Genomic DNA, 25,914 nt, shown 5'->3' with positions numbered 1-25,914 from the left:
GTTGTTATTGGTTATTATGAGTGGATAAAAAAGTAATTTAAGTTGTGAATTAAAATTAAAATTAATAATAATTTACTACATATGACTTGTTGTAAAAGTAACATGAAAATGTTATATACATATAACTTATCTTTTATGAAATATTCGTACCTTTTCTTTTGGCGAAAATGGGCAAATGCTCATTTTGCACCAAAAAAATGGGCAAATGCCCCAATTCCTAAACTAATTAGGGAAATGTCTCTTTTTTGAAACTTGATTTTAAGAAATCGAGTTTCAAAATTTTTTTTTTTGGAGCCCTATAGTGATGTTTTAAGAAGCCTATAGTGACATTTTAAGGACCTATAACGGCGTTTTGTAACTCGACAGTTTTTTTTTTACCTATAACTCGACTTTATGTGACTCGAGTTACAAAACACCGCTATAAGTCCTTCAAAACGTCACTATAGGCTCCTTAAAACATCGCTATAGAGTTTAACTCGATTTTGAGAAAATCGAGTTTCAAAAGAGGGGCATTTCCCTAATTAGTTTGGAAAAAGGGGCAACATGCTGATTTTTTTTTTTGCGAAAAGGGCAAAAGCCCATTTTTGCCCTTTTCTTTTAATGCACATTTTACCTTATCTTGTAATGCACATTTTGAATCTCCCCCTAACATGGCAAACCAACCCAAACTTAATTGGACTTATTGCTTAGAAAACATGAAAGATCATAAAACAGAGAGACACATTGTAGTAAATTACCTTTGTCATTCATATTTCATAACATCAGTTTTATTTATTTATTTATTTTCATGCATCTCACATCATTGTTATGAAAGAAAGCTAAAAACATATCTACCAGTAATTCCCTTTTTTACCCAAACCCCTTAAGTTACTTACTCCCTAATTGAACTTGACCATTAGGTCCATCACCATTACTAACTTCCTTATTATTTTTCTTATTCTTATTCTTAGGAAAATTCCACTTGAGATTACCAAAAAGCCCCTCCATATCTTCAAGGGTTCTACCCTGTGTTTCAGGTAGCACGTAGTAAAAGAAAAACCAGGACACCAAGGCAACGCCAGCATACAAAAAGAAGGCCCCACCAATTGTAATCCCTTTATACAGTGAGATAAAAGTCATAGATATGACCCCACTTGTCAGCCTATTCGCTGCCATTCCCATACTCGTTCCTTGAGCGCGTAGCTTCAACGGGAAAATCTCAGAGCTATAAACCACTGGACTGGGTCCCATCCCAATAGAAAAAAATGCCACAAAAGCCAATAACATAGCTATGCTCAACCCCAGAGCCCACGTGATTTTTTGATCAGAGCGATCAATCACCGTGAGCCCAAATCCCAAGGTGGCGAGTGAGAATATCATCCCGGCCACACTGCTCAAAATCAATGGCCGCCGTCCGATCTTATCGAACAAAAAAGTGGCTACCAAGATGAACATGGTTTTAGTAAATCCAACGGCTACGGTAGCGAGTAGCTTGTCGTTTGAGGAAGTGATTCCAGCTTTATCGAAGATCCTAGGACTGTACAGAACCACTGAATCAATCCCCGAACACTGTTGGAAGAAGTGGATTCCAACGGATGCGATTAAAATGTGACGAACGGACGGTGTAGGATGGACGATCAAGTCTTTCCATACACCTTCACCGTGACTGTGTTTTGGGACTTGAACGACGTCGTCTGTGAGATTCTCGGGAATCCCAGCTGCTTCCTTGATATCCGCTAATCTGAATTGGGCCTCTTCGACTGAGTCCGAGGTTTTGTCCAAAACTCGCTTCGCGTCACCGAGTCGACCCTGCATGACTAGCCAGCGAGGTGACTCCGGCATCCATAAAACGACGGAGGCGAGTATCACAGCCGGGACTGCACCCACTCCTAGCATGACACGCCATCCCAAGTGTGTTGGGAGCTTTGAGCATACGTAGTTTGACACGTACCCCAGCAGTATGCCAAAATTGATAAAGACCTGTGTATTACAATAATAATTAAACCAGGTCAATTAGTATTAATAAGATGATTGTACTTAATGACTTTATTTTTTGATTATCTACGCACTTTTGGTGCGATGATTAATTCAAAAGTATAAATATTTATGGAGTATGCGGAATAAAGGTCAGAATTCAAATCTTCACGAGGGAGCTTTACCCACATACACTTAGCGAGGGAGCTTTACACACATACACTTAGATTATGCTAGAGTAAAAATTATATCTTATATTAAAAAAAAATTATTTCTTGATTGGTTAAAGTTGTTTCCATAATCTTAATAAAACTAATAACGTCATTTTGGAAAAGGAATCAACTGTTTTGCTTCTTGAAGTCAATTCAATTGATGAAAGTAGTTTTACCAACCTTATAAAAAATGATTGCCTTTGCTTTTAAAGCTAAAGAAAAAAAAAAATGGTGAAAGTAATTTCAGATCTTAAAATAATTAGTGTTACTGGCTTTAATCTAAATATCATCTTTTTCTATTATTTATAAATTATATAAAATAAATTATTTATTATAAATTGTAATTACATTTACTTGGTTAATTTTTATTCATAATAAAGAATTTTGGAAATTTTTTAATGATTGTCAATTATCCAAAAAAAATTATAAATTGACGTGACAAAACATGTGACTAATGACACATTAATAATATAATTAAAAGATATATCAATTTATGTAGGTTTATTTAATAATGTTTTTAGTAATCCTACTGTGGAGATTTCAATCCACTTTAAAATGTATCATTTCGGTGAGAGGAAGAGCCCATTTAAGTCACAAGATCTCAACATTAAAAATAATTGTTGTATGAAATTTGTTTCTAATATTAGATTTTTTATATATAAAATAAATGGTTAAATAGTTACAACTTACTGTAAGTGCACAATTGCACCTGGACCCAAGAACAGTTATGGGCTCAGGCCCAATGAGCCTTAAACAATGAAAATTTGTAGAGAGTGGGCTTGAAACCCAGGTTAGAAGTGAGTGAAGATTAAATGACAAACTAAAGATTGCCAGTATTAGGAAACAGCAAAGAGTAATGTAAATAGGTCTCCTCGGACGTAAGAGAAATTTGTCTTATATTATCTCTCTCTCTTTGTCTTTTTTTCTTTTTAGGTTACAAAAAGTTCCGTCCCCATTTCTGTTCTAGGTCTTTCCTTAAATACTCTTCTTCTTAATACTTTATACACGTGTTGCCCCCAACTCCTCCCTTAGTATAGATATTTCTTTTCTTAGTGCCTTTGAACAGTAACTAGAAGTTTCCCTTCCACGTTTAAGTGTCACCTCCCCATTAATGCGGCGGGGTGGTAGGTGCGGGTCTTTAATGTGGAGGTAGCCTTTGTCTTTGACATTTCTTCAACACACTGGTGCTTGGGGCATTCAAGGGTTCACCCCTTTTAACCATTGGTCTTGACCGTGTCATTCCCTAACCCGTACCATGAAGTCCGGGTTCTCGGTGTCGTCCGAGGGTAAGTTCACCCTCGGGGGTCCTCTCGGACCCTCGGCGCATGGGCCGACCCATAGTATTAACAATTTCCAAACCCAGGGTCAGGTCGGCCCTCCTTAACACGGCCCAAAAGGCCCATGTTCCCATCAGGATCTTTTTACCCCCCACACTTACAATAATAGAAGAGGAAAATTTTGAACATTCCACATATTAGATAAAAATATTAAAAGTCATAAGATCTTGACTTTTTAATTCTAGTAGTTGTATACATTTTTTTTAGAAGAAAGACGTGTAGTCTAAGTCATAAGATCTTAATTGGAAAATTAGATAAAACTAAAGAATTAATACTTGAAAGATCAGACTTCATCCAAAGTACGAGAGGAAAAAAAAGCCTTACTCTTTGGACTAAGACATGTGTAACTGTAATGCCTTGCCTACTCACACGAAGGAAGGAAAAGCTTTATAAAGAGTTAGTATAAGTTAGGGTGTCTTTTAAAAGGTGGCCAATAAAGGATTGGACTATATCTCAATGTCTTAGGGAATTCATAACAATCTCTAAGTCTCCTTCGAAGGAAGAGTGGTAGAAGCCCATTCCTGGGTAATGATAATTGCTCTTATTGCAGCTAGCATCTCCAAAGCCACAATGGAGGGTGGTTATTGAGTTTTTTCTGAAAGTGCAACCATGATCCCACACTTGGAGTTTCGAATAACCATACCAATGCCAGCCTCACCTGATTCGTCGAACATTGAAGCATCAAAATTTTCCCAAACCCTATCTTTTATATAATTTAAACTTGTTCTTTTATTCCTACCTACTACAGTTAGTAAACTCAGATATTTTTATACTCCTTTAGAATAATTGTTTCCTAAATCCAAAAAAGAAAAAGAAAAAAGAATCCACAAGGCAATTGATAAAAACTACTTATCTAAGGGGACAATCTGCCTTAACTAGGAAGAAACAAACATTCTACTGTGTAGGAGAAGTTGCTAGCACCCGAACTTTCACTAGCGACAAAGAAACAGAGTTTGGATACTCTTTATAATTGATTTGTAACAATAGTCATTAGTAGTTGCAGTGCCTGCTCTATAATAGAAGCAACTAATGCAGTCGCTTAAGATCACAAGTAGAAAAGACCTCAAATTTTAATCAATATGGTTTTTTATTTATTTATTATAATAGTATTAATTAAGTGCAAATGAAAAACAAGAAGAAAGAAAATAGAGACATGTGACTTCACAACATTTTAACAATACTTTTATAATAAATTCTAAATAGCATGTTGTTATAGAGTATTATTGATGATAAAAAATTAATTTCTATGTTGGGTTCAAATTAGAACCAATAACAACTAAACTCTTCTAAAAAAAAAAAAAAAAAAAAAGAGTAACACAAAAAAATTCATAACATTTTTCACAAGTTGAGTTGGCAAACTTTTACTAGCTCCTAGTTAAATCCCCCACTAACATACTTTTTTACTTACCATTATTAATCTGCCACATTAACAAGTATAAAAAAAATTTCAAATTTTGTCTATAATCTTTCTAAAAAAAAAAAAAAACCTATGTTATTCATATTAATTAATAGTAATTTTGAATCTAAAACAAGATAATAAAATTTAAGTAATACTTAATTTTAAATAAAACTATATTTAAATATATAAAATACATTAATTTTCGTTTTCGCTTTAGGTCTCTAGATGCACTAAGCCGCGCCTGAGTAGTTGTATATTTGTGCGTGAGTTGAAAAGGAAAAAAAAAGATATTTAAAGACATTCTAAAAAACAAAAGTTGTGTAATTCCATTTTTGTCAAAGTAACTTATCCAAACACTACTATTCTTCTTCGAAAGCAAAGTAGAAATAATCTGTAGTTTTAACTTAATGAAGACAATCATTGCACTACAAACCTCAAAGAACGAGGTGAGGAAGCCACGAGTGGAAGCCGGAGAGATCTCAGCTGTGTAGACAGGGGCAATCATGAGTGCATAGCCCACGCCGATGCCTGCGACAAAGCGACCAACCATGAGAAATGCATAGTTGGTGGCAAATCCCATGAGAATAGCCCCAGCAAAGAAAATGGCTTGGGCCACTAGTATGGTGTATCTCCGGCCTATCCAGTCGGAGGTTCTGCCGGCGGCCCATGAGCCTATGAGTGAGTAAAGGTTGATAATTCCGGCGAGGATTTCAACCTCTATGTCTGAGATTTTGAGGTCGTCTTTGATGTAAATTATAGCTCCACTCATTACACCAATATCTGAAAGCAATAAACAAACACATACATGAGGAAAAAACGTAAAGATCTAGTGCATTTAATTTGTATTTGTATGATTGCAATATCCCAATTATATATTCAAAATAACATTTTCTGGAGAAAATAAGGTATGTTTCGACATGAAACATGATAGACATAAGTTATTGTAGAAGGGTAAGACTTCTATTCAGTGCTCGAGATTAAGATCTGCACTTGACTATTTTAAGACACGTGTTGAGTTTAGTGGCAAACCAAACCCGTGAAGAGTTACCTCTGTTTTGGGATAAAGTATGGCGTCCATTGACAAAAATGGAAACTCATTAGCTAACGGAAGTTGAATGAATTAACAGGACATAATAAAAACTCTTGAGACAGCCAACAAAACAAAACTGTATTATGTAATCAACGACAAGTGAATTGGAAAAAGAGTATAAAAAAAATGTTACATGTATATTAACAAGCCATAGTTGAAGATTACTGACCATAACCAAGTAAGGCAGAAGTCATGGTGGCCAAGAGAGCACAAGTAAAAGCATATTTGTTAATTTTGGGTTTCTTTGGAGGATCAAAATCCATGGTAATTTTATTGGGTTGGCCGGAAATGGCACTAGTTTCGGCTTCCCGGTCAGCCATATTGATTAGCTATGGAGAGATTTGAAGATAAAGAGAGGCTTCTATCACAAGGGATTTTGCTTAATTGTGGTGTTAATTTGGAGAGAAGTTCAAGTGGCCATGAACCAGCACAGGTTGGGAATTGATTGAGGTTCAGATAGTGTGGTTATATAAATAAAAAAAAATCTAAGACCACATAAAATGTCACTGCAAACTGTGAGCGGTGAAAAAAACACAGGGTCCATATGAAATTGTCTTTTATATAGGCCATACATCACCATGGGCTGTAAAGTCCTATATATGACACTCTTAGCTTTACTTATTACGTAAATGTCTTTTTCATTTTCACTGACTAAGAGCAATCGCAATAGGTCAGGGATATGGCACATGTAACCAAAATTTAGCATTTAGGTCCAATTTGTCTCAACAGCCAGAAGGCTAAACATGAAAAATATAAATATTTTTGGCATAATGCTACAGTGCCATCATAAATGTATGATGGTACTGTAGCACTATGCTAAAACAAAATAATAATAATTTAATCAACTGAAGCTCTCATTGACGCACTTCTCTCTCTGTCTTGTACTCTTTCCTCTCTCCTCTTCATCTTCTCTATTTTCTCTCCCTTTCTCCCTCTTCTATTTTCTCTCCCTTCTTCTATGTCGGTTGGCGTGGCGTGGTAAATCTTGTTGAAAGAAATTAGAAATCTACGTTCTTGGCAAGGCTAAGCGACTTGCCGTTAATGGGTTTGCTTGTCAGTGTGGTGGCGTGGTTGTTGTTGAGATTGGCGTGATGGGTTTGCTGCCATGGGTAATGGGTTTATTGATCGGTGTGGTGGCGTGGTTTTTAGCGAGATCGGAGTGATGGGTTTTTAGATCAGCGTGGTGGCATGGTTGTCGGCGAGATTGGTGGTGGTTTTTTATTTTTATTATTATTTTTTTTTTTTTGTGGTTCTGGCGGTGGGCTTCTCTTGGTGGTTGTCGGCGTGGGTTTCATCTAAGGTTGTCGGCGTGGGTTTCTCTTGGTGATTCTTGTGGTGGTTGCTTTTTTGTGGTTGTTTTGTTTTGTTTTTTGTTTTTTTTTTTGAGAAACTTTTGTGGTTGTTGGTAGTGGGTTTGGTGGTTTTTTTAATGGGTTTTGGTGGTTGGAATGGTGGTGGGTACTATGATTATGGTGGTGGTTGCTAGCTGGTGCCGTGGTGGGTTTGTGTGGTGGTGGCTGGGTTTTTCGCTTGGTGTTGTGGTTGGGTTTGCTTGGTGTCGTGGCTGGGTTTGCTTGGTGATGGTGGTAGCTGAATTTTCCTGTGGTGGCTTAATTTTTTTTAAATTATTTTTTATGAAGAGGAGGAGAGACTGAGAGAAAGAGGAGAGAGGAGAGGAAAAGAGAGAAATATGTGGATTAATGTTTTAATGAATAGATGAGATAAATAAGAAATGAGATGTTGGGTGTATTGTAAAATGGTATGGTATAATTGATAAAGTAACTTTTTGAGATGGTAAAATAGAAAAAGATAGCATTTCCCATTGTGAATGTTCTAAGTAAAACATTATGGACTTGCAGTACCACAACTTGTTGCGTATGATACACCATATTGCAGATGTAATTGCCGAGCCTATATAATATATATTACAATAATTTTTTTTGAGGGGAATATACTACAGTAATTAATAACCTGTATATTATTATAAATAAAATATCAAATGCATCTAGTGATCTAGATATGGCCCATTTTTTTCCCTAAAATAAAAAAAGAAAATAAGGTCCACTTTTATTTAATTATATATATATATATATATATATATATATATATATATATATATATATATATATAGAGAGAGAGAGAGAGAGAGAGAGAGAGAGAGAGAGAGAGAGAGAGAGTTCAAATTACATCAACAATTACTATTTTTTTATTAGATACAAAATTTAACATATCCACTATTGAATTAAATATTTTTTATAGCCTAGCCTTCATGCATGTAAAATTTCAAAATAACAAAAAATAAAAAATTATGTAATCTATTAAAAAATATTTTAAATTATTCATAAAAAATGAAATTAATAACATCTGATTGAAATGCATATTAACCAAAAAAAAAAAATGCAATCCAACAATATAATTTTCAAAATATTAATCCAAAAAAGAAGTATATAACTTTGTATAACCTTAATTATATACTAGCACCCCCTCTTTTGTTCTATTCAAAAAAAAATTTAATCTGTTGATTAAGGCAAAGTTCCATTAAAGCTCCTGCCTTCTTAAAAATATCATGAACAGTTCTTGTAGGTTGAGCGCCCATTTTAAGAAAATATAGAACAGCAGGAACATTTAAATAGGTTTGATTATTTATTGGGTCATAAAAGCCCACTGTATAGATTTAGACCCCTTAACACAGTATATTAACCTAATATTAAGCCAAGTTGATTAACAAGTTTGTTAATTAATACTAGGTTAAACCACAATGTGTAAAACAAATATAATGTAGAAAGATAAAGAATACCAAGATCTGATGACTTAGGAAAACCAAACCAGTAAAAACTTGGGGAGGATTTAACCTAGCCATCCTCAAGGTAAAATAGATTCACTATGAAAGAATTGAAGTTTATACAATAAGACTTAGACCACTAACATCCTATTGCTACCTCAAGTAGAAAACTTACTACCACGACCACGTAACAACTCCGAGTCCATAGACTACTTCTTTCTTTGATCAACTACAACCACAAGTTCTCCTACTTGTGAATCTTGATCTTCTTGAATGTTCTTTGTGCAACAACTGAAACGATCACCAAGCTCTTGACATCAATCACGATCTTGATAACCTTAAGTGTGTATGAAGGTAAACACCTCTAGATCTCACAAGAGATTCAAACACATAGCATATCAAAAGCCTCTTAAACGTAGCTAGGGTTTTTCTTTTTATATGAGACATAAAACATAAAACCCTACACGTCAAACGGGCTTGGGCTGAGTTGAAAATTCTGCAGAAAAAACAATTTGCACGAATTTCGATCGATCGAATCTAATTTTCGATCGATCGAGCCTTGCAGAAAGTGACCAATAATTTCTGCAATCACTCGTTTCCAACTTTACAACAAAACATACTTTGAGCAAGCCTAAACCTAGACTCTATGTTTTTATCATGGTTTGCCAACACAATACACATTGAAGTTCTAATACATTAGAACTTAAGGCTTTAGAACCTAACACCCACTTTCCAAAGAGCTCTTCCTTCTTTCCAGCATTGAGCATCAATTGCAATGATTTAATAAACCACCCATTGGGATATTTATCACCAAGTCGAGACGAATACTCTATTGTAGCATCAGGAAATTCTTTGGGGCTGAATCGAGGTATTCAAGAAGAGCAGGTTGTTCCGGTTAGATACCGTCAAGAATTCCTGACCGTTGAATGGGAACGGGTACATCTTCGAAGTATTTTTACCTTCCAATATTTTTCTGTTGGAGCTTCCCTCATTCCTTTTATCGAACATAATGATGCGAATCGAGCTTTAATGAGTTCTAATATGCAACGTCAGGCAGTTCCACTTTCCCGGTCCGAAAAGTGTATTGTTGGAACTGGGTTGGAACGCCAAGTGGCTCTATTTAAATAAATAAATAAATAAAAACTTCATGATAAAAACATATATAAAATAAAAATTACTATATAAGTCAAATAGAATACTCAAATACTTTTTCGTATCTTAAGTTAATTTTTTTTTTTTTAAAAGCTTATATTATATTCTATTAAGTAAAAAATAAGAAAAAAAAAGACGACGAAATAGAAATTACAATTATATAATAATTAAAGGGCTAATAAATAAGAAAGAACCAATAATCAAATTAGCATCTGATTCCTTCGTGCATGCTCCATTTGGCTTGGGGGAATATAGCTCAGTTGATAGAGCTCTACTCTTGCAATTGGGTCATTGCGATTACGGGTTGGATGTCTAATTATCTAGGCGATAATGATAGTATCTTGTACCTGAATTAGTGGATCACTTTCTCTAAGTAATGGGAAAGAGGACTGAAACATGCCACTGAAATACTCTACTGAGAAAAACATGGGATGTCAATTTATGGCAATGTCATTTTGATGTGTGGTCTCACGCGGCAAGTATCTGTATAAACCAATTATCCAAGCATCCCCTCGATTTTTTGAGTTACTTTTCAAGTGTTCAACGAAATCCTACAGTGGTGCAGAATCAAATGCTAGAAAATTCATTTCTACTAAATAATGCTCCTAATAAACTTGATACAATAGTTCAATTGGCCATTGATACACGATTCAAACCATTAATATTAATTTATTTCTATTCTATTTGTTATTTTATTATCTTTATTACTATTATCAAATAAAAAAAATTGACCTCAAATACAAAAAGCTAAGAAGAAAGGGGATGAATTTGCACTTAGGAATTATTCAACCCTCGACATGATTGTCACAGTGTGTCATGTAAATTCCTTGAAATGTAAAAATTAAATAATTCTCTGTGATGGAACAAAATATCTTGCATTTTTGCCTTGAATAGTTTAGTGTTTTTGGTTTCCAAAGGAATGTTGGGGTGATCTCGTAGTTTCTACGGGGTGGAGACAATGGGGTTGGCCCATGAATTTATCTTCCTTTTACCGCATTTCACTCAAAGGGTTGAAAGGAGATAGTGCATCAAGTTGTTAGCAAGGACCAACTTAATCCTCTTCCCCATGGATCCCTCATGGGATGCTTAGGAGAGCCACTAACTCCAATTATTGTCCATGTACGATTCATACTAGATATGACCAACTGTCCATCCTACCTCCTCTACGTTTTTGATAGCCCATCTTTGGCTTGGTAGAGTTTTTTAGTGGCATTTTTCCCATATATATATATATATATATATATATATATATATATATATATATATATATATATATATATATATATCTAAAAGCTGAACCGTAGCATTATTATTGCTACGCTCCGGTTGAGCCATATTAGCGTTCACCTCATTATCATTTTTCTTTCTAATTTTTCTATAATTGTTTTTAACATTTACCTTTGATTTTAATTTAATATTTACACTTTTTTCAACCTTTCTTCCTCCCTTACTTTTTCATCTCTCCACCATGCTCTACATGAATATCATTCTTTCTCTTTTCTTTATCTTCGTTTATCTTGTCTCTTCTTATTCACACTCTTTTACTATAAATTTGTAACTATTTCTTCCATTCTATGCATATTCACAAAAAAGGTTCTCTCTCTCTCTCAATTTTTTAATGGATTTTTTTATGTTTCTTGCATCTTTGTTTTAGGTTGATAAATTTTTGTGTTCTTTGAAACTCTTCTTTGGTTAATGTGACTTAGTTTTGTTTTTTAAATTGTTATTTTTTCTCTCTCTTGAATTGTTATATGTTATCCTATTGTTGTTCTTTCTTATAACTCTAATTAATGTTGATGGTTTTGTTTTGTTAATTAAGGTTGATGGTTGTTTCTTACAAAGAAAAGAAAAGATTGAAAACAGTTGAATTCCGTATAGACCTGTACTTAAAGGGGACAGGAGCCTTTTATTGGATTAGAGACAAGATATTAAAGGGGCATATCATTTGGCCATTGCATTGCATTTCTTAGAGGATAAAGGATAAAGCATTTCATTATAGGAAAACATTTTGGGTGGGGATAAGGGCGGCATTTTGTTTGCTCGAAGAGTCACAAAAGATCCTATTATAAAAGGAAGCCCACAATCATATCACATGCTTATTACACTAACCATGAGCATAGCCCATTATTCTCTCTCACCATGTTTCTACTGCATTTGCATTTAACAACCTAAGACTAGAATTTATTCCCCAACAGAAGACTTGTAGAATCATTCAGTTTCTACTTCAAGTATTGTTTTTTTTTTTCAAAAGATTTTTACATGTATTTTTTTTTTATCTTTTTATCTCTATAAATATATTATTTTATTATTTTTTATGTGTTTTAATTAATATTTTTTTAAGGTGAACCACATTCTTCTAACTCTATTGTAGTGTGTTACATTTGCCTAATATACAACTCATCTCTTAAGGAATAAGGAAATTATCATAATAATAAAAAATAACATAGAATTACAATTTTATCTTAACCAAAATTAAAATAAAACTAAAGAAGTAAAAAATAGATTTTATAATAATTTATTAGTCAAATAATTGCTAGGTATATTCAAATTCATATTTCTAAAAACAACGAAGTATTAATCCAAACCAAAATTCAATTAAACCTATAAATGGGAAAGAGAACACTTTCTAATGGGAAATTTAAAAAATACTATACTAAAACACATATTAAAAAAAAACTATCAACCTCAATTAGATTTATAAGAAAGAACAAAAATCTTTTATGTGCAATTGTTCTCTTTATTGGTATTTATGGTTATATCTTTTATTTTTACTTTTTTTCTCATCTTATATCATTCAACTTTTAAAATTGAGTCACATCTTTCATATCATTAAATTCTTTATATTTTCTCTTCTTTTTTATTTTTAAAAATTAAACATGGAATATTTTATTTAAAATAAAATAAATAAAACTATCCTAAAAAAATTGTACTTGTAAGGTCACATTTTGGATCCTAAGTCCAAAAGATGAAATGATTGAGGCCCAAAGAGCCCAATACGATGAATTTATAGAGAGTGGACTTGAAACTAGACTTCAATGAGTTGGATAACGATCAAAATAGGTTAAAGATGATAAGAAAACAAAGACAAATAAGTTTTATGCAAAGAAAATCTTCCTCGGCAAAGTCCGAGGAGAGTAGTTCTTGTATAAATTTCTCTTAGACTTGATTGCAATTACAGTTCTTGTTGCCAATGTTTTTTTTTTTTTTTTCTACAGATTCTCCGATAATCCCCTTGTAATGAGGTTTTTCTTCCTTATAATTCTCCTATTTTGCTTCATATCCACCCTCCATGTGTAGGTCAAGTTGTTTGCTTTAATCCTTGTCCCATCAGCATATTCCTGAAATTTTTGGGGGTAGCTGTAAGACTGAATATCACTATTTAGGTATTACCTCCACAATAATGCGGCAAGAGAGTTAGCTACAAAGCATTTAATGTGGTGGTAACAGTTTTCTCTTATATATTTCTTAATTTCCCTTTTTTCTATTCCCTCCTGATGTTTATTCTTACCAGTAGAATTGCCCTGAGTGTTGCTCTTGATGGCAAGTCAACCCTTTTGACCTCTACTCTGTTAAGCTGAGGAGGCATCTCTCCTCAGACTACCTTCCCAAACCCTCATGACCAAAATCCTTCCATGACTCACTGATTTGTACTTCTTCGCTAATGTCTACCTGTCCTCGAATTGCTAAATGTCCTAGGATAAGGCCCACAGTCCAATATACATTCTTGGGCCTTTCATCCTTACAATAACCCCTCGAAATTATCCTCTTTTGCTTCTCAGGAAAAAAGGAGGATTTCGATATTACAACAATTATTCTGCTCTTCTCATATGTCACCTTTGTCTGTGTAGGTGTCTTTTCAACTTCCCAAAAGCATGCTCCTGACGTTTCGGCACCCGGGACACGCTTGCATTTATTTTCTGTGGCTTCATGTGCCCTATGTTCTACGGTACGATAGAGATCTAATGGTTGAAGATTTTATGGGGACTTGAGTAGGAGTTTTCCCGCTTGCTTTTCCCTTTCATATATATATATATATATATATATATATATATATATAGACTAAAAGCTTCAACTGCTTCACTTTTTGCACTTTCAAATCTCAAGAACTGGTCCGAGGAGCCCTTCTTCCCTTCCGTAAATCATATTTATTATTTTCTTCTTCTCTTCTTCTCTTCTGTTTCTTTTTATTTTTGGAAAAATAACATGGAGTAAATAAGAAATTGATATTTTTATATTCACTTAAAGATGTTATTAAAAGTGGTAAAAATCTTGAGTTCCACATAAGAAAGGAAATAGATAATATATGAGTTTATAAGCTCATGAGTTGGACATTGGGTTGGGCTTTTGGCATATGTGGACTGGGCCTACTTGTCCAAATATTTATATTTTATTATTTTAATTTTTGAGTCAGTTAGTCTGCACAGCAGTTATTACTGAAACAGAGTATCTGTTCAGTAACGTATAATTTTGCATTGTCCCTCATTCATAAAAAACTACTTTTAAGAAAAAACTCTCGAGTGTGAATTTTTGTGCACTCATTTTGTGTCAAAGAGAGAGCAAGAGACATTGAATAGTTCGCAGAACATGACTTTGAGTACTTCGTTTTCATGCTGTAGATCATTTTATCTTAGGAGGTAGACATTTGTGAATCTCAAAGTACCACAATGATTATGTGAGGGGCGAAATCTGCTTTAAGGAGACTGTGTCAAACACAAGACTTGATCTAATTTGTTCATCCTTCACGCATCTGATCTATGAGTTTTTAATTAATTGCATATTTCTCTTTATATATTGTATTTATTTGTTAGTGTTGCCATGTACATCTATTTATATTATTGTTTTTTCTTAGATCTGTGTGTTGTTCTTTTTGCTTTATCACAAAAATAAATTATTGATATATACCTAATAGTCTTAAAATAGAATTTTAATATATATTTTAATTTATTTTTGTGATTTAACGGTGAAAGAAATTTATGTTTGTTATAAAACACTACATCAATAACAGTAAATACACTGCACGAAACTTAGAAAACTGATTTGTGTCTCGCATACTTGAATTTTTTGATTATGTGGGTTACGTGTTTGATTGAAATTGATGTAGTTGTTGATATTTTTTCTTTCTTCTTTTTTATTATAATTTATTAGAACCTTTTGTCTTGTATGTATCCTTACTGACTGGCTTTGATTTGAGTTTGTGTCTGCCGTGTTTAATTTTTGAAGGTTATATATATTATAATGAGATATTTGTATTCTTTAATATTTGTTTGACTGAGCAACTTATATTTGTAGATAGAAATACTGTTTGTAGTACTTTTTCTCTCTTAAATATCTGTTGTATAATAATATAATATTTTTTTTATGTTAAGTTTGTTTGTCTTCTTGCTTGGCTGGGCTATGTATTGTCTATAGTGTAGTGTTTTGTGCTGTTCGGCTCCTTGTCCGCTATCCGGTATTATTATATATTATTTATGCTTTAATCTTTCCTTTTCACATGTCTCTGAACATCTTCTTCGCTGGGGATTTGGATAAGGTGCAATACTAATTCAGATAAGGTGCAATATCTTAAAGGTGCAATACCTTAGGTATTGTACCTGATAAAATTGTAATCAAGGGTTGAGATTGAAAGTTAAAAAAATAACTTTCAATTTCAACCATTAAATAAAATATATTAAAAGAAAGTTAAAGAGTTAAAGTTAAAAAGTAAAAAAAATTGTGAAAGGAAATGGGTATTGCACCTGGTAAAATTGTAATCAAGGGCTAAGATTGAAAGTTAAAAAAATAACTTTGAATTTCAACCATTAAATAAAATATATTAAAAGAGAGTTAAAGAGTTAAAGTAAAAAAAATTGTGAGAGGAAATGGGTGAATTGCACCAAGTGCAATACCCTAGGTATTGCACGGATTGAGATACCGTGCAATAGCTAGGGTATTGCACGGGATGCAATACCTCAAATCCTAACCTTCCATTCAATCTAACGGCTTTAAAATAACTCCTCGTCATCAATCCGTGTGACTTAAAAAAAAAAAAATTCACTCTCATTCATTCTTTTTCTCATTTTTTTTTTGTTTTTCTGTTCATATCTCTCTCTGCAACTCTTCACTCCTCTGTTCTCTACTTCTCTCTAAATTTCAGATTTTTCAAAAAATCCCTTAGTCATTGTCTCCGCTACCGCTATCACGACAAACCACCATCATCGCACGAACCAAGTCTCGAACCAATCACCATTGCGCCACCCACAAGCCACCGTTGCGGCCTTTCTCTGCCCCAACGATCTATCAACCCTTGCTACCCCTTCGCTTGCATCTTTAAATTGCACCGCCGGCACAGTCACTTCTCAATAAGTTTTCTCTCTGATTTTTCATATATATTGGGAACATGAAAGAAAATAATTATAATTTGACATTGCAATCTTTTCGATTTTTTTTTTAGTTAGTTATGAGCTTAGGGATTGAAATCAGATGGTGAGTTTTTTGGCTGTGGGATTTGTGGGTTCTTTTAATCTGGGTCTTGTTTTTTTGTAAAGTTGTGATTTTTTTTTTCATTCCCATGGTGGTGATTTGTACTAAGAGCCAAGAAATTTTTTATGGGTATATTGTTTTGCTTGGTATTATGGGTTAGGTTATTTATTTATGAACTTGAACAGAATTTTAATGCTTCTTCATTGTTGAACTTGAAAGGCACTATGAGTACCTTTATTTAACTTAAGTTGGACATATAGGTGATATATATGGACAATTTAGAGACTTGATTTTTTTTTTTTAGTAGGGTATTGCAAAGAAGATTGCATAACAAAATCTGCTGGTGATTAGAGTAATTCATTATTACAAAACTTGCATCAATGTGAAGTTCTAAATTTATACAGCACTTTAATGTGTTCATTTGCAGTTAGATGGCATTAAATTTGATGATGGAGAGTCTCCATTGGAGACCTCTCAAAGTTGAAAAGGTAGATTTTGCTGTGCACAGGTAATGTAGCATTAGTGGAATGCTTACCTTTTGTACTCGTTGGTTGTGATCTTGCTAGTAGTAATCTGGGTTGGTTTTGATGTAGCTTGTTGGAAAGCTACAGTAAGAGCTAAAGACCATGGGCGTGATTCTTGTTGCAGTGATACTAGGCAATTTGACATTGGTAGTAAACAAAAGGTACTAAAGACAGATGCAATTTGACAATGGTAGTAAACAATGGGTACTGAAGACTGATGCCTTTCAGTGTGTCATTAAATATTCATAATATGCTTTGGTTTACAGCATTTTTGTGGTAATGTGCTCTCAATTTGTAGTAATACTTGAAATTGATAGCACTTAAATCTTGTAATGTAGGTTTGACAGTTCATGTACAGGAAAAATTGGTTGTTTCTTCTAAGTTCAGTGTATTCATTGGCTAGCTATGGTAGCTCTTGATATAAATGATAAATCCCCCCCTCCAAGTTTGTTCATCATCTTAATAGCTTGTTTTTCTTAGCATTGTTTCAACTTTTCAATATTATCTTCTATGTAGTCCGAATTTGAAAGAATTATTGCAGTGAGTCACTATACTAAAGGTTGCTAATTTTTTATATCCACTATGCAATGCAATTGAGTGCTAAACCTGTTTTTTCTGAATTGGTGCTCAATAATCTCAGCATGGTTACATAAAGGCTGGCACTGACGGGCTACCATAGTCAAGCCACTTGAGATCGATGTAGAATATGATCTTGAAGCAAACACTTTTTTTTCCCTCTTTTCTTAGTGTGGAAATCATATATTCTACTAGGGGGGAAATTGGTCTTGTAATCAAAGTCTATATTTCAATAGAACTCTTGTTATCTTGTTATTTGGCCTTGTAATGAAAGTATACATTTTAGGCTGCGTTTGGTTCAATGTAAATTGAATTCCGAGCGTAAAATGAATTCAGGGGAAAATGAATTCCCGTAAGGAAAATAAAATCCAGGTGTTTGGTCTTACAATGGAAAATAGTCTGAAAATTGATTTTTGGTGTTTGGTAACATTCTAAAAATGCTATTTTCTTACCAATTTTTCACTTTTTCTCAGTCATTTTCTCAATATCCAAACAAATTTTATTAAGAAAATTTCAGTATATACCTTTAAAGAAACAAAAATCTGCTCAAAACAATTCATTAAACTAAAAAATTTGTTCAAACTGAGAGAGGGAGGAAGAGAGATCGATTGAAAATTGAGACTCAGAGAGAGGAAGGTCATGGGTCATGGGTCATGGGCGACGAGATCGAGACGGCGAGATCGGTCATGGGCGATGAGATTGAGATGACGAGATCAGTGGCGCCGATGAGCTTTGGGTCAAGAACGAGGACGAGGGCGCCGATGAGCTTTGGGTCAAGAACGAGAACGGTTTTGGGTGGATCGGTCTTGGGTGGTGACGATCTAGATGGTGGCGCCGGTGCTGGGGTGCGATCTCGGCGGCGCGAACTAGACGGCGCCGGTACTGGGGTGCGATCTCGATGGTGATGCGATCTCGGTGGGACGATCTTGACGGTGCGAACTAGACAGCGCCGGTACTGGGGTGCGACCTCGATGGTGATGCGATCTCGGTGGGACGATCTCGGCGGCGCGAACTAGACGGCGCCGGTACTGGGGTGCGACCTCTCTTCTTTCTTTCTCTCTCTCTCTCTCTCTCTGAGCGTCTGTGAGCCCGGAAATGATTTGAAGGTAAAATACAACCTGCATTCATTTTTCGGGTCAAAGGCTCCTTTTTACGGTCAAAGTAAATTGCTTTCCGAAAAATTCTATTTTTATGCGCAACCAAACACACGAAAATGGGTAAAAGTATTTCCTGAAATCATTTGAAGTCCAAACAAACGCAGCCTTACTGGAATTTGTACTCTTTTGGAACAAATTATTTTATTTTATGTGTTTGTTTTAATCTTGCATTTGTCACTAAATTGGTTACTCATAGCAGATTGTCACTATGAGTACCTTTATTTAACTTAAGTTGGACATATAGGTGATATATATGGACAATTTAGAGACTTGATTTTTTTTTTTTTAGTAGGGTATTGCAAAGAAGATTAAGCATATCAAAATTTTCTAGTGATTAGAGTAATTCATTATTACAAAACTTGCATCAATGTGCAGTTCTAAATTTATAGAGCACTTTAATGTGTTCATTTGCAGTAAAATGGCATTAGATTTGATAATGGAGAGTCTCCATTGGAGGCCTCTTAAAGTTGAAAAGGTAGGTTTTGCTGTGCACAGGTAATGTAGCATTAGTGGAATGCTTACCTTTTGTACTTGTTAGTTGTGATCTTGCTAGTAGTAATCTGGGCTGGTTTTGATGTAGCTTGTTGGAAAGCTACAGTAAGAGCTAAAGACCATGGGCGTGATTCTTGTTGCAGTGATACTAGGCAATTTGACATTGGTAGTAAACAAAAGGTACTAAAGACAGATGCAATTTGACAATGGTAGTAAACAATAGGTACTAAACGAGGACACTCAAGTGTCAAAATTGGATAATACAACATAATACTCAAGCAAGTCTTTTTTGTCACAATACATGTTTCAAAGTAAAAAGTTTACTCATATCAAGTCTAATACTTTAATAAAATTGAAAATTAGTCTTGCTAACGTCAAGATATCAATCCATAATGAATGCTTCAAAACCTTTTCTAGCAATATAGCTTGGCTGGATCTCCATGCTCTATCATCCTGCAACATTGAAAAACAAATTTCAATCAATACAGTAACATCTTAAAAGACCAATCAACATCTTAAAACCAAATTTCAATCAATTATAATTGGTATTACTTGGCTCAGTGACATCAACTACGGACTAAAATTCTTCATTTTTTCCATCCTAACCCACACCATCAAATAGAAAAACCAACAAGTGAAACTTAAACAAAAATAAATAAATAAATAACCTAATTAGTACAAATCGACACCATTAAAATGAAGAGATTAAAAAAAAATCACAACTTTATAAAAAAACAAGACCTAGATTAAAAGAATCCATAAATCTCACAGCCAAAAGACCCACCATCTGATTTCGATCCCTAAACTCAGAACCAAGTAAAATAAAAAATAAAAAAATTGCAATATCAAAATTTTTTTTTCGTGTTCCCAATATTTATGAAAAGTCAGAGAGAGAACTTATTGGGAAGTGATTGTGCCGGCAGTGCAGTTTGGAGATGCAAGGCAGTGGAGCAGGCAAAGGCGTAGCAGAAGTTGATAGATCGTTGGGGGAGAGAAAGACCACAACGGTGGCTGGTGGGTGGCACAATGGTGATTGGTTTGAGACCTGGTCCCTGTGATGATGGTGGTTTGGCACGAGAGTGGTAGCGGCAACAGCAACAATATGATTTTTTTAAAATTTTGAAATTTAGAGAGAAGTAGAGAACAGAGGAGTGGACTGAGGAGTGAAGAGTTGCGGAAAGAGATATGAACAGAACAAAAAAAATGAGAAAAAGAATGAATGAGAGTGAATTTTTTTTTTCTAAGTCACGTGGATTTGATGACGTGGAGATGTTTTAGAGCCGTTAGATTGAATGGAAGGCTAGGATTTGAGGTATTGCATCCCGTGCAATACCCTAGGTATTGCACGGGATCTCAATCCGTGTAAAACATTTTCCTATCAAGCTACTTTGTATTTTCTGATATTGCACAGAAGCTAGATGACTTTTTCTTTTGTATATGACTTTACTTTAACGTGATTCTTGAGGCCGTGTTTTATACATTTTGGTTGTTTTATATTTTAGTTCTTGTCTAATATAAATCAATGCTTCAGTTAGATTTTGAGGATTCAATCTGATGGAGTATAATTTTAACAAAAATGTCAAATGAAATTATGCCCGCTACTGCCCCTATTACTGTTCCTGTTAATCATGGAGAAAAGCCAGAGAAATTCAATGGTACTGAGTTCAAGAGATGGAAACAAAAAATGCTGTTCTATCTCACAACCCTAAATTTGGCAAAGTTCTTGTATGAGAATGCTCCAAAACTCAAGGAAAATGAGACAGATAGGCAAGTGGTTGTTGCTGTGGAAGCATGGAAACATGCTGACTTCCTTTGCAAAAACTATATTCTGAATGGATTGGATAACACATTGTATAGTGTGTATAGTTCAATCAAGATAGCAAAAGAATTGTGGATTCCTTGGATAAGAAATACAAGACAGAAGATGCTGGAACTAAAAAGTTCATTGTAGGCAAACTTCTGGATTACAAAATGGTGGATTCCAAAACTGTGCTTAGTCAAGTGCAAGAGTTTCAGGTAATTTTACATGAAATACATGGTGAGGATATGTCTGTAAGTAAAATAATTTCAAGTGGCTACTATCATTGAGAAATTGCCTCCATCTTGGAAAGATTTCAAAAATTACCTGAAGTATAAGCGCAAGGAGATGTGGCTAGAAGACTTGATCGTAAGATTGAGACTTGAGGAAGACAATCGCTATTCAGAAAAAGCAGTAGGGAATCACTACATGGAATCTAAAGCAAACATTGTGGAGCATAATAAGAATAAGAGGAAGTACTCTGATGAAAGCTCAAGTCAAGGAACTAGTGGGGGTAACTTTACAAAGTTCAACGGAAAATGTTATGTGTGTGGGAAGATGGGGCATCGTGCTAAGGACTGTCATAAGCGTAAAGATCAAGGGACCAAGAAAGACTTTCAAGCCAACGTTACTGAAGTGGAAGATCTTACTAAAGATGCGGATGATATAGACATTTCTGCAGTGATTTCTGAAGTGAACTTGGTTAGAGGAGATACCAAGGAATGGTGGATGGACACTGGTTCTACTCGCCATGTATGTATAGATCAGAATTTATTTTCTTCATACCATCCTGTGGACAATGGAGAAGAAATATTCATGGGGAATTCCTCAACTTCTAAGGTTGTAGGAAAAGGAAATGTAATATTGAAGATGACTTCAGGCAAAAATCTTACTTTGAATGATGTGCTACATGTGCCAGATATTTGTAAGAAAAAATTTCCTTGCTCACTTTTGAGTAAGAATGGTTTCAAATTGGTCATTGAATCTGACAAATTTGTACTCACAAAGAATGACATGTACGTGGGAAAGGGTTATATGAGCAATGGGCTATTCAAAATTAATATAGAGTAAATCTGGATTATTGCAAGTGTGAATTTGGTTTGTAATAATTTAAGTGTAATATTGTAGTTGTGTGATATATAGAGGACTTGTATTATTAATATATATTCAGCCAACTTGTACGTACCATGTATTGTAAAGTTGACTTTTATATATATATATATATATATATATATATATATATGTTGATATAAATATCTAGATACTTTATTACCTTTTGGCTTTTCTATATTCATGTTTAAGTCTCTTTCATCTATCTTCTTTTTTGCTTTTATGGAGAAAGTTGCTTGACATGTTACATAGGATAAGAAGTTCACATGGCCTAGACTTAGACCGGATAGACTTGTAAGAATTTTAATATGCTTAAGGCATGTGAACTTGTTAAGTGTCAAATTGAGGAATTAAAGGGAAAACATTCCCACGTGTGAAGGATGTTGAATATATTAAAAGGAAGAGTTCCTTTGCTATTTTAATATTATCTAACCTCTAACCTCAAAGAAAATTTGTAAGACACTATAGATTATAGAAAGGTCTTATAACCTTTTTAAAATTTAAATGTGGGGTGTCTTCTTTAAAAGAAGGTGGCTTATGTGGGGTCATGGATTTTGGGATTTGGCCGAGAAGTATGGATGGTTCGAGTCCAAGGAGTACTATCTTCTCGGATGAAGCCAAACGCAAATCTGGTATAGATCCTAATGATCAAGGATGACCTTTCAGGAAGTTCTAATGATAACAACGAGTATCATGAACGTACAAGAGGGATAAGGACTCAAAAATATCTAAGGGAAAATTGCTACCACCGCATTAATGAGGAAGTGACCTCTGAACAGTATTATGACAGCCTTACAATCACTCCAGAAGACTTTTAGAGGGGGCTGATGGGACAACCATCAACTGTCCACATGTGGTCCACGTGTAGGGTAAGGATAAATGGAGAGATGTAATATAAATAAGGGTAGAGATCCCAGAGAAAGGGGGTGAAAAAAAGAGAAGAGAAAGCACTATAGCAATCTCAACAACTCCTGTAACTATTGTCATCCAATATATGCTAGAACAGAGCTCCTCGGACTGTGCCGAGAACCAACTTTCTTGCACAAACCGGGTTCAATTCTTGTTGGCTCATCATCCAAAACCATATTAACTGTTAAACAAGCACTAAAGTCTAGTTCTTTGACCCACTCTCTACAAATTTATTGTACTGGGTTTACTGGGCCAAGATCCCTTACATTTTGGGCTTGGTCTAAAAATTGTGTCCCTACAGCTTATTTAAAAAGGTTTTGATTGAGAAACAAAACAATGACATGAGAAATATGCTACATTTTTCTAAATATGTAATTACCAATTAAGTGTCTTGGTAGTACACATAGTTATGGTAGGTCTTGACATATTTGTTGGAGACATATTACCATGAGGCAGTTGCTCTCCATTGGAAGTTGTTCCAAATTACAAAACGGATCTGTAATTAGTTGTTTGAGTGGAGAGCAAGTAAACTGCTCATCGAGGGGAATGAGGTTAAAGCCTATTACTTAAAAGTTTCCAGGATGACAACCCAACCTAGCTGACTGGAGATCCCAAGATCTAGGTTTAAAGGGACAACCAAATCGTGGAGACTATGGAGATTACATCTCCCTCCCATTCCTATGATGAAATAGTGATGCTTGCAAGCGATGTTCAGGGTAAACTTTGTTTTTAATGATTCTTATATCTTGGAATTCCAAGTGGGATATAGCAGGATACTCTTAATAAGAATCATCTATATGAGTGTGAAGTGGGATGCTTCCATGAGAGTTTCAAGGTTGAATTCTCTAAAGCACTTCATGAATTTACCAGGATACGTTCAGGGTCGAAATGAACACAACTATAAGAACGAAATTTGTCCGGAAAGGAGCTGTGTGAATTCTATTGTCTTGGTATACACAACTGGCTGAATAGTTCAAGACATCATGTTCACTAGTTAGCTAGTATATCCGATAGTCTTTCACAAAGGAAAGTTTAAAGCCACAAGCTACTTCTCCTAATACAGTAACTTTTCTTCTACTCTCTTTGTGTCTGCATCATCATTTTCATTGTGTTTATCAATTTCTATTCATGTGGGGGATTGTTAGAAAAATAGCATGGAGTGAATAAGAAATTGATATTTCTATGTTCACTTAAAGATGTTATTAAAAGTGGTAAAAATCCTGAGTCCCACATAGGAAATATAATAGATAATATATGAGTTTATAGGCTCATGAGTTGGACATTGGGTTGGACTTTCGGCATATGTGGATTAAGCCTACTTGTCCAAATATTTATATTTTATTATTTTAATTTTTGAGTCAGTTAGTCTGTATACAAAAGTTATTATTGAAACACAGTACCTATTCAGTAACGTATAATTTTGCTTTGTCCCCCATTCATAAAAAACTACTTTTAAGAAAAAACTCTCAAGTGAGAATTTTTGTGCATTCATTCTGTGTCAAAGAGAGAGCAAGAGACATTGAGTAGTTCGCAGAGTACGACCTTGAGTGCTTTGTTTTCGTGCTGTAGATCATTTTATCTTGGGAGGTAGATGTCCGTGAATCTCAAAGCACCATAGTGATTGTGTGAGGGACAAAATCTGCTTTAAGGAGATTGTGTCAAATACAAGATTTGATCTGATTTGTTCATCCTTCACGTATCTGGTCTGTGAGTTTTTAATTAATTGCATATTTCTCTTTATATATATATATATTCAGTATTTGTTTGTTATTGTTGCCATGTACATCTATTTATATTATTGCTTTTTCTTAGATCTATGTGTTCCTTTTACTTTATCACAAAAATAAATTATTGATATATACCCAACATTTATTTAGAGCCCTTTCTTTCTCGGCCCCCCTAATTTCACCTCGTCTCCCTACTACCTTCAGCTTTGGCTTCGCATGGGTAAATTTGCTTACCTATTTCAATATTATGATTCTATGAGTAGAGAAAAATCCATCTCAGTATTGGATGGAAACTTAGCCTGCCAAAAAGAAAGAAGGAAAAATTTATTTTGTAGAATTAAAAAAGAAGAAAAAAAAAGAAAGAAAAAAAAGAAAGAAAGCAATGTAAGGTCCCTCTTTCTCAGATTTTTCGGCAATAATATTCAATCAATCCACTTGTTTTAATTTCTCAAAAAGAAAAAAAAAATCCACTTGTTTTAAGAGGTGCCACATCACATTACCAAATTTCCTTGTTCACAAAATAATAAATAATAATAAAAGAGAGAAAGAAAATTAAAAAAAAAGGTGGGACCAGAGAAACAAAAACAATAGCCGCCATTGCTCTTGCTCATCATGTGAAAGGAACCAACCAATCAAATGGAAAAAAAAAAATGTAATCCAATATAAGTAAGTAGAGAGCACGTTTCTAATTACCACTTTCCCTTCACTTCCTCAATAATTAGAGCTCCTTCTTCCTTTGTTTTGTTTTTTTTTCCAAATTCTTAGCTAAAATTATAGCTTATAGGACCCCAATTCAATTTACACTAATTCCCATTTGTTTAGTGCGGCTAATTCCATAAGGGCTTTAAAAAAGTCATCATTAATTGTTATTGGTATATCCTATTTTTATGAAAAGAAATACTATATTTACAATATTTTCACAACAAATCATATGTAGTAAATTGTTATTGATTGTTATGAGTGGACAAAAAATTAATTTAAGTTGTGAATTCAAATTAAAATCAATAACAACTTACCACATATGATTTGTCATGAAAGTGTTGTGAAAATATTATAGACGTACCGTTTCTCTTTTATGAAATATTAGTACCTTTTCTTTTAATGCACATTTTGAACCAATCTAAACTTGGGCTCATTGCTTAGAAAACATGAAAGATGATAAAACAGAAAGACACATGGTAGTAAATTATCTTTCATTCATATTTGATACCATCAGTTTTATTATTATTATTATTTT

General features: G+C 34.2%; 1 protein-coding gene and 1 long non-coding RNA gene across 2 annotated transcripts; one reads left to right on the top strand and one right to left on the bottom strand.

Annotated features, from left to right (window-relative positions):
- Window positions 1-745: 745 nt before the first annotated feature.
- LOC142642120 (putative polyol transporter 1) lies at window positions 746-6,484 on the bottom strand. The gene is made up of 3 exons (XM_075816473.1): window positions 6,161-6,484; window positions 5,335-5,681; window positions 746-1,959 (listed from the first exon to the last, which is right to left on the bottom strand). The coding sequence occupies exons 1-3, from the start codon at window positions 6,309-6,311 to the stop codon at window positions 868-870; spliced, it is 1,590 nt and encodes a 529-aa protein (XP_075672588.1). The 5' UTR covers window positions 6,312-6,484; the 3' UTR covers window positions 746-867.
- A 9,492-nt stretch (window positions 6,485-15,976) lies between these two features.
- Window positions 15,977-17,739, top strand: LOC142642921 (uncharacterized). Its single transcript, XR_012845773.1, has 2 exons — window positions 15,977-16,892; window positions 16,978-17,739. It is a non-coding gene; the product is annotated as an uncharacterized LOC142642921 (long non-coding RNA).
- The last annotated feature ends 8,175 nt before the right edge of the window (window positions 17,740-25,914 follow it).

This window comes from Castanea sativa, chromosome 7 (assembly GCF_040712315.1).
Source record: "Castanea sativa cultivar Marrone di Chiusa Pesio chromosome 7, ASM4071231v1".
In the NCBI taxonomy this organism is placed as follows: domain Eukaryota; kingdom Viridiplantae; phylum Streptophyta; class Magnoliopsida; order Fagales; family Fagaceae; genus Castanea; species Castanea sativa.
This window is presented reverse-complemented; position numbering and strand designations above follow the sequence as displayed.

Bases quoted from the DNA above. Each gene is read 5' to 3' on its own strand.
- LOC142642120 (XM_075816473.1), bottom strand. From the start codon at position 6,311: ATGGCTGACCGGGAAGCCGAAACTAGTGCCATTTCCGGCCAACCCAAT. The intron at 5,682-6,160 runs GTCAGTAATCTT...TATTGCTTTCAG, and splicing joins TTCTGCCTTACTTGGTTATG to ATATTGGTGTAATGAGTGGA. The intron at 1,960-5,334 runs GTTTGTAGTGCA...TGTAATACACAG, and splicing joins TCCTCACCTCGTTCTTTGAG to GTCTTTATCAATTTTGGCAT.